The 10,365-nt window shown below is 28.9% G+C and overlaps 1 protein-coding gene across 1 annotated transcript; it reads left to right on the forward strand.

Annotated features, from left to right (window-relative positions):
* The first annotated feature begins 4,706 nt into the window (after window positions 1-4,706).
* Window positions 4,707-8,463, forward strand: LOC114183215 (uncharacterized). The gene is made up of 2 exons (XM_028070146.2): window positions 4,707-7,830; window positions 7,981-8,463. The coding sequence occupies exons 1-2, from the start codon at window positions 4,818-4,820 to the stop codon at window positions 8,295-8,297; spliced, it is 3,330 nt and encodes a 1,109-aa protein (XP_027925947.1). The 5' UTR covers window positions 4,707-4,817; the 3' UTR covers window positions 8,298-8,463.
* Window positions 8,464-10,365: the final 1,902 nt, after the last annotated feature.

Below are 10,365 nucleotides of genomic sequence, written 5' to 3' on the forward strand. Positions count from 1 at the left end.
TATTTTATATCTACATTTTTTATATTAATTTTATCTTTAATTATTATTTTAAAAATTAATTATTTTTTAAATAATTATTTTTAATCATTATTTTAAAAATATCTTCTTTTAATAATTATTTTAAAAAATATTTATTTATATATTTTATTTTTTTTAATTTTATATTTAACAACTATTAATAAATTAATTATATATCATTTTAATACAAAATGCGAATACAAAGACCGGTGTTTTAGCTAATCTATATAATTAATTTTATCTTTTAATTATTTTTTAAAAAATTTAACTATTTTTTTAATTTAATTAATTTTTTATTTTTAAAATAATTATTTATAATAAAAAAATTATTATATCAAACTAATAAAAAAAATTCAAAAATTATTTATATTCATTTTAATAATTATAATTTTATTATCTTTTATTATTATAAATATTAAAAATAGAAGCAGACATAATGATATGAAGCTGTGGAAATACAAACACCATGGCTGCCATGAATCAATCAATTCTTCAATCACGGATAACAGAACAGATATGGTGATGTTTATCTGAAATAAAAACTCATATATACATCATGATAAAAAAATATCATAACTATGAAAAAGATATTAATATATACATATAACATAATTCATTTTAACGGTTAATATATATATAAACTAAAATATAAAGTGAAAATTAAAAATAACTCTTTAGAGTTACTCTTGCCCTTAGTGAATCCTATTCTCTTTTGCAATATTTAAAGATGAAAGTTAATAACTAAATCCATTTCAATCCAACTATCATAAAATTTCAATTTCATTAAGTATTCTTAATCAATAATACATATCTATCACAGAAAAACACCTTCAACTAATAAATATACAGGAAGAAGATAATAAACAATGAATAATAGTACTTTTTACCTAATTATAAAATCCATATAACCACTTTGAAATGTATTCTTAATTGGTAATTTTATTTTATACTCTTAATTTATAGTCGAGTTCGAGTATAATCCATATCACTCATTTTTCATATTAAACTATAATTTAACAATATAAGTCATTCATTGGTATAAAAAAGTTACACCTTAAACTACGAGATGCCATTATATATCACTATTATTTAGCTAATAAATTCTATAAATTTTAAAATAAAATTTAATTTCATAAAATTATTTATAATCAAAATTAACGACTTATTTTATTGATTTTTATAATTTAAATGTTATTTCTTAGAGGAAGAGTATAAATTATAAGTAAAATTAAATCACTAATCTTTAAATGAACTTCTTTCCATATTATTTTGTTAAATAACAATAACAATGTGAATGGTTCACTTATATGTATTTCTACGGCAGTTCGTTTTCTCTTCCCCTTCACCTTGTTATTTTAAAATAATAAAGGAGAAGCACTATGCCTCTCTTCTTCTTAGTAATAGATATAAGTTTAGTTGTGTTTATTAAAAAAAAAAGTATTTTTTAATAAAATAAGTAATTTTTTGTATGCATTTAAGTAAGTAATTATTTTTAAAGCAAAATAAATACAGACCCATGTATTATAAAAGACACTATGCTACATTTTCTATATAAAAAAAAAGGAAAATTAGAAAAATTGGAAACAGTTTCATTAGTTTATTAAATTCCTTTATTTCAATGGCATGTGTATTACCCAAGTGTAGACAAAATTAATCTTAGTTCACTAAATTATAGTTAATTGTATTATATTATATTATATTAAAAAAAATTGAATTATTTATAATAGAAAATAAACGGTACGGTTTTATAGTTTAATTTTATAAAATTTTAAAAAATTCAACTTTTATTAGTTAATTGTTCACTTACTTGTCACTGACTGAATTAAATTATAACCTCTTTTTTTTTTCTTTTTCTTCAATAATTGTGTCTTAACCTATACAAGTTAAATCATGAATAAATTATTTTGTAACTTTTAGATTGATCGATAGACATATTTTTGTAAAAATAATTTAGGAGTAATATTATTGTTTATTAAATAATTTATCAGACCTATTTGCATTTTCTTTTACTATTCATTTCATATTTTCTTCCCTTTTTTATAAAAATTGTTATATTAGTTTTAAGTATATCTTCTTTTAACAATTTTAACTATGCAACTCTAAATGGTAGAGACCTAAGTTTCTTATAAAGTAATTGAAAAAAAAAAAACTGATAAAAAAATTAGTGAAAACAAAGTGCAGTGTATTGCCACTCAAAAAAAAAAATAGTTTAATTTAATTTATCTAAATTAATTTTCAGTTCAGTTCAAATGAACATTTTTTTGGTTCATTGTAATTTTTAACGGTCCATTATAATTTAGTTAATTTTGTCCACGTCAAAATATATTTTAGTTCATTGGGGTATGAAAGCTGTAAAAGAAAAAACAAATACTTATTTATTTATTATTATTATTACTATTTTGTGGAGTAACAAGGATGTACATGCATTATTAACTTTACCTTATCCTTCTAATACAAATTTCACAATTTTTTAATACATCAAATACATTCAATTTGAATTAATTTTGTTTTAAATTATTTCTTCTTAATTATTTTATTTAAATAAAAAAATTTAATTTGTTAAATTTTAATTTTTAAGTTTAGATAAAATATTTTAATTCTTTTAATGTTTGATACAACACAAACAAAAGTAGAAGGATTAGAAAAGAAATACTTAATTGAAAATATGAGAACGAGAGTTTCTATTTCAATTTATTAAAAATTTGTATAATATATAAAGTATAATATCTTATTATATAAAAAATAAAATAAAACCTAATATATATCATAAAATAAAATATATAATAATAAAAAAGAATAAAATATATAATATTTTTATTAAATAAAAAATTATTTATCATTAAATAATTATTATATTTGGGAGTAGTTTTATTACTTTATCCTTATCCTTTCTTCTTATACCTTTATTTTATATATAATGTATTATTCGAGTTCATCGTTAATCATGCCATTTACAGGAAAAACATGCATGTATTCACTTCAGAGCAGTAATGATCTCAGAAGACTTGCAGGAGTGTATTTATGTATCATTTCACCACTTCATCGTTAATCATGTCATCTGAACTTAATGATTAACTTCGTAGACAAACCCTAAGCAATTATTTCAGAAGACTTGCATATGTGTATTTATGTATCTTTCGGTTCATCGTTAATCATGCCATTTACGACCCTATTTCATTTCGTTGTTACTCCACAAATCACGAACCATGTCCAGCTTAAGATTCACACAAATTCTAAATAATAATAAAACCTTCCATGATAAAATTCACAAATCATTAATATATTACTACACATTTTAGAAGACCTACCACAGACACAGAATCACTATATAATGACATTTCGCAAATGAATAACTTTTTTACCAATTGAGATCTGTTATGAACTCTTAACAGGAATACATGTACTAGTCCTTTATCCACTTTTTATCCACTATTTTATTTTGTGGTTAAAATTTATTTATTTTTTACTATTTATATATATTAATGTCTATATTAATTTTAATTTTAATATAGTTTTAAATACATATTCATTTGTATAATTTATTTATTTTTATATGATTTTGGATTTCAAACCATCAGTTAGAGAGAGGGAGAGAGAGGTGTAGCAGAGAAAAGAAATTGAAAGTTATAAAAATAGAGAATGAAACTTATAGGAATGTGAGAGGGTAATTATTTGAAAAGGAAGACTGGACAAAAAAAATATGGCAGGGATATATATTAACAAGAGATACATAAATTAAAATAAAAGGATTTTTTCCATCTAATGTATTCTCATTAACTGAAGATCAGTGATGCCTAAATATATGAACGAAAATTACTAACATTTTCCAAAGTGCTTATATGTTTTTCATAACTAGGTAAAAAAAAACTACAATTCTTTTTTTATAAAACAATATGGAGAAACTAACTTCTTCCTATATTTTTATACATTACACAATAATTATTAAATAATAATCAATTTTAATGATAAAAAATATATTTAAAAATAAATTTTTTTAATTAGAGATCAATTCTTTCACAGTCAAAATTTAGTAACTGATGTTAGATATTAGTGACCAATATAAAAATTAATTTATAATAAAAATTATTTTAATTATTTAGAGATCAATTATGACTTTTTTAAACTATTTTAGTTATCACTTATAATTTTTTTGAAACTATTTTAGTTATTACTTATAAATTTTTGAAACTATTTTAGTTATTAATAATTTTTAGTTCATAATTTGGTATACAAATTGATCATGATTAATTATATTTTATCATTAAAATTGATCATTATTTAAGAATTTTTTTTAGTGATATATTAAAGGTTTTTTCATCTTTCATAAAGTTTTGAGGTTATGTATATCTATTGAATTGAAACTTTTTTTTCTTTATAAATATTTGGACTAAAATGTTTTTATTAATACTTTCAACTGTATGTGTCTACATTTACTCGGGTATTCATTAAACACATAAATGAGAAAAACATTAATTTGACTTGAAACAGTTCAAAATACGATTTTGTAATAAGAAACTCAAAGATACGAGAAGAAGCTAGTAAAAGTAACATAAAAGAAATGTGTTAATAGCCATCTTTTAGATATATATTTAAAATGGAACTCTAAATAATAACTCTAATATCCACTTCAAAATATTTATGCAAACTAAAATAATAACTCTAAATAAAATGATAGTTCAGAACTCCTCGAAAGCATAGCGATATATAAATATATATAAACCTCTCAAAGTTGAAGCATCTTCTTCAATTTATCCAAACTGTTAGACAACCAGTGATTGAAGAGTTGATCCATAGCAGCCATGGTGTTCTTATTCCCAATGCTTCAGTCCATTAAGCTCCAATCATTATGTCTGTTTTTACTTCTAATGGTCATTTCTCTCCATGCACCATTCTCTTCCTCACTCTCACTTCAACACACAGAAGCCAACGCTTTGTTGAAGTGGAAAGCAAGCCTTCACAACCCAAGTCAAACGTTGCTATCTTCATGGAATAATGGCAATACTTCATGCAATTGGCTTGGAATTGCTTCTGACCACTCAGGATCAGTCTCCAACATCAATCTTACAAACATTGGATTAAGTGGTACGCTTCAAACTCTCAACTTTTCATCACTTCCAAACATCCTCACTCTTGATATCAGTCATAACTTCTTCAGTGGAACTATTCCTCCTCAAGTTGGGGTGTTGTCCAAACTCACTCATCTTGATTTAAGTCACAATCATCTCACTGGACCAATTCCTTCTCAAATAACTCGGTTGGTCAGTCTTCAAATTTTATACTTGGAAAAAAGTGTTTTCGATGGTTGTATTCCTGAAGAAATAGGTGCATTAAAGAATTTGAGAGAGATTTCCATTCGATTTGCCAATCTCACAGGGACAATCCCAAATTCAATTGGAAATCTATCCGTCTTGTCAAAAATTTATTTGAGGAATTGCAATCTAACAGGGTCTATTCCAAAATCTATAGGAAATTTGACCAGTCTGGTAATTCTAGATTTTTCGCAGAACAATCTTTATGGAAATATTCCTCACGAAATTGGGAATTTGCTAAACTTAAAGTTTTTGAGACTTGGACGTAATAACTTGCAAGGTTCTATTCCTCAAGAAATAGGTAATTTGATTAACCTTAGAGCTCTATATCTAGAAGGAAATAATTTATCTGGCAACATTCCTGTGGAAATTGGGAAGTTGGTAAACTTGATCAAGTTATGGCTTCTACAAAACAATCTTTCGGGTTCTATTCCTCAAGAAATTGGAATGATGACGAATTTGTTTCAACTTGATTTGTCCGATAACTTTTTGTCAGGTACAATGCCCCCTACAATTGGAAATCTCAGTAATTTATTCTTTATCTACTTGTATGACAACTATCTATCTGGATCCATTCCTACTGAAGTGGGAAAACTCCATTTTCTTCTCACCATCCAATTGCCAAACAATAATCTCTCTGGACCAATCCCATCTTCCATAGGTAATTTGGTCAATTTGGATTCTATTCGTCTTAATGGAAACAAACTCTCTGGAACAATTCCTTCCACTATTGGTAACTTAACAAAGCTCACCACACTTGTTTTATTCTCTAATAATTTAAGTGGGTACATTCCAATAGAAATGAATATGCTTACCAACCTGGAGACATTGCATTTATTTGACAATAATTTCATTGGTCATTTGCCTCACAATGTTTGCTATAGTGGAAAGTTGCTAAAGTTTACTGCTGGCAGCAACCATTTCACAGGTCCAGTACCCAGGAGTTTGAAGAATTGCTCCAGCCTCATAAGAGTTTCTGTTCCACAAAACCATTTGACAGGAAATCTAACAGAGGATTTTGGTGTATATCCACACTTGGATTACATAAACCTAAGTGAAAATAACTTTTATGGCCATATTTCTCCAAAATGGGGGAAATGCCATAATCTCACAGGCCTCAAAATCTCTAACAATAATTTATCAGGAAGCATTCCACCAGAATTAAGTCAGGCAACCAATTTACAAGTAATTCAATTGTCTTCAAATCACCTCACAGGAGACATTCCTGAACATTTAGGTAATTTGACCTATTTGTTCGAACTTTCTCTAAATAGTAATAATCTCTCGGGGAATGTTCCTATAAAAATAGCATCATTGCAAGATCTTGAGACCTTAGAACTGGGAGCAAATAGTTTTTCTGGCTTAATTCCAAATCAACTTGGTAATTTGGTCAAGTTATTACATTTGAATTTGAGCCAGAATAAATTTACGGGAAATATTCCATTCGAGTTAGGTAAATTAAAATATCTTCAAAGTCTTGATCTTAGCATGAACATTTTGAATGGAAATATACCACCATTGTTGGGAGATTTGAAAAGTTTAGAAGTATTAAATCTCTCACACAATCATCTTTCGGGTGATCTTTCCAGCCTTGATGAGATGATAGGCTTGATATCTATTGATATATCATACAACCAATTACAGGGTCCACTTCCGAACATTTTGGCCTTCCATATGGCTACAATTGAAGCATTGAGAAATAATAAAGGTTTGTGTGGTAATGTCTCAGGCTTGGAACCATGCCCAACATCACATCACAAATCTCAAAATCATAAGACTAACAAAGTCGTATTGGTATTTTTACCCATTGCTTTGGGAACTTCAATGCTAGCATTATTTCTCTTTGGAGTCTTATATCATCTTTGTCAAAGGTCAAAGACAAAAGAACATCAGATTGCAGAATCATCAGTCCAAAATCTTTTTGCGATATGGAGTTTTGATGGAAAGATGGTGTATGAGAACATTATTGAAGCAACAGAAGAGTTTGACAACAAACATGTCATTGGAGTTGGAGGACAAGGAAGTGTTTACAAAGCTGAATTGCAAACAGGTCAAATTGTTGCAGTTAAGAAACTCCATTCAGTACAAAATGGAGAAAGGTCAAATGATAAAGCTTTCAGAAGTGAAATTCAAGCTTTGACAGAGATTCGACATCGTAACATTGTGAGGTTATATGGGTATTGTTCTCATTCCCGATTCACATTTTTGGTGTATGAGTTCTTGGAAAGGGGAAGCATAGATAAGATTTTGAAAGACAATGAAGAGGCAACTGTGTTTAATTGGAAAAGAAGGATTGATTCCATTAAAGGTGTTGCAAATGCTTTATGCTATATGCATCATGATTGTTCACCTCCAATTGTTCACCGAGATATCTCAAGCAAGAATGTTCTTTTGAATTTGGAGTATGTGGCTCATGTCTCAGATTTTGGAACGGCCAAGCTTCTTAATCCTAATTCAGCCAATTGGTCCTCATTTGTGGGAACTTTTGGATATGCAGCTCCAGGTTAATTCCTTTTCTCTTTTATACTCAAAATATAATGATTTTGTAAGTTTTCTTTGTTAATCTTGTACATGTACCAAAAGATAACATGATGGGCTTGTAGGTTTTGTTTTATTTTTGGAAATATTATGACGAGTCTTTAATTTGTTATAGAACTTGCATACACGATGGAAGTGAATGAAAAATGTGATGTGTACAGCTTTGGGGTATTAGCACTGGAAATACTTTTTGGAAAGCACCCTGGAGATTTTGTAACTTCGTTAGTGTCTTCATCGAATGTGATGGAATCAACACTTGATATTCCTTCATTGATGAGTAAGCTAGATGAACGTCTCCCATATCCTGCAAAACCTACTGCTAAGGAGATAGTTTTGATTCTAAGGATGACAAATGCTTGCTTGAGTGAAAGCCCTAGCTCTCGCCCTACCATGGAGCAAGTGGTCAACGACTCTTCAATGCATAAATCATGAATAAATTAATTCCACGGTGTCATGAAGAAAGTTGAAAGGTTGAATTTAGCAAATGTGTATTACATATCAATTTTAATCCTAGTCTTAATGTATCGTGCCAGTTCTTCTCTTTTGTATTCAAGTTTTGTTTGGTCTTGTGTTGTTCAGTGATGTATTTTGTTCAATGTTGTGGGTTTATTTAAACAAATTGTTCCTTTTATATATATATATATATATATATATAGCCTTTGTTTCGCAAGAGCTTATAAGTAGGGGTGAGCAAACTGAACATAATTGCCATACCATAGTAAATTGAACAATCATATTATACTAAAAATGCTGAACTATCTACAATAAAACTTAAATTGAACCATTTCATAGTTCACTTTTAAGAAACTGAACCTCTAAAGTTGTAGTTCATTTAATTGGGCATTAACTTAAAACTACTTCGTTAATGAAACACATATTAGCTCATTGGCACATATGTCGAAGTCAAGATGGGTTGGCCTGGTCTGGAGGTTGAGAGAGGCTAGTCCAAGACGAACATTGTGAAGGGTCGACTCGGGTCGCATGGTCAAGACGGACTAAGCCTGACCAAAGGTCAAGACAAACTAAGTCGAGTCAAAGACCGAGACAGACCAAGCCAAACCATAATAAAAATTTGGCCGAATTTGACAGAGTTGTCATGATCAAAATTTGGTCGAATTTGGCGAGTCATCCCCAAGCAAAATTTGGCCGAATTTGACCGAGTAGGCCCTGGCCAAAATTTGTCTGAATTTTACCCAATCAACCCCAGTTTAAATTCGGCCGAATTCGACCATGTCGGCTATAACATCCTGACCGGATATTACTAATTTAATTAAAAAAATATTATATGAAATGACCAAATCGCATTTATTAAATAACTTTTTTCTCAAAAATGTGGGAAAATTTAAATTTTTATTATTTCGCCATAATTCAAAATACACAGTTCCAACCGGCTATTTTAAATTCATAGTCTAATTAAAATAATTGTTTACAAGAAAACATAAAAACTCCATAAAAACTTTCCCAAGCTAGCCCCTCTTTGGCAGCGTCACTAGCTCCACCTATGACATCATCTACTCTCGTGTATCGAATTATACGATCATCGCCAAACACAAACAAATAGGGTGAGCTGACAGTATAAATAACTCAAAAAAATAAATAAAGTGCACACACACACACACACTCGACGGAGAACCATTATCCTCCAAGACTAAACGACATGACCACCATCATTTAATCCACATTCTACATCTTCAGATGGTGACCTTAACATATCCTTTGCTGCCACAAGTCACAACTTGTGGTTCCACCATGTACAAGCCACAACTCGTAGATACAGATGTCAGACTACCCTGTTACGAACCATTATCCGTAACGCCAAGTGGAGTTCCCAGTGCGAACCACAATCTGTGCTCTCGACACAAGATTAACAACATCACTGGCCACAACCTGTGATTGCTTAATCAAATGGAGACCATCTGTACGAGCCACAACTCGCACACTCACACCAATTCCAATATCACTAGGCCATAACCCGGGATCACCACGTGTTTACCCTCCATCCCGAGCCACAACTCAAGGGATGTCATTCTGAGTCACAACTCAAGGAATGCTCCAGCAAGTCTCCACCCTAAAGCCATCATCCAAAGCATTTAAAAAAAATAACTTAACCCCTTCTGAAGGCCTACAACCTTCAGACCCAAGCATTCACTTCTTCTACTATCTACCTCCTGATTCTACACCATTTGATGATTACATTATTCGATACTTGCTATCACGAGTGTCAACTCGCCCCTCCGTCTACAGGCTACCACCAGAGGCGGAGCTCTGTGGGGGCAGGGAGGGGCCCCGACCCCCCCAAAATTTTGATTTTTTTTTATTTATATATACATATATATATATATATATAATATAAAAATATATTTAAAATTTATTAAAATTTTTAAATTGAAGATAATATATATTTAAAATTAATAAAAATTAAATTTTTTAATTCTTTTATTTAAACATAACATTTAATGTAAATATATAATAAATATAAAATTAAATATAATAAAAAATA

This window comes from Vigna unguiculata, chromosome 5 (genome assembly GCF_037176805.1).
Source record: "Vigna unguiculata cultivar grain cowpea cultivar isolate G323 ecotype 2 chromosome 5, ASM3717680v1, whole genome shotgun sequence".
In the NCBI taxonomy this organism is placed as follows: Eukaryota; Viridiplantae; Streptophyta; class Magnoliopsida; order Fabales; family Fabaceae; genus Vigna; species Vigna unguiculata.

Coding starts and splice junctions, on each gene's coding strand:
- LOC114183215 (XM_028070146.2), top strand. CDS start 4,818: ATGGTGTTCTTATTCCCAATGCTTCAGTCCATTAAGCTCCAATCATTA. Junction 7,831..7,980: donor TTTTGGATATGCAGCTCCAG/GTTAATTCCTTT, acceptor AATTTGTTATAG/AACTTGCATACACGATGGAA.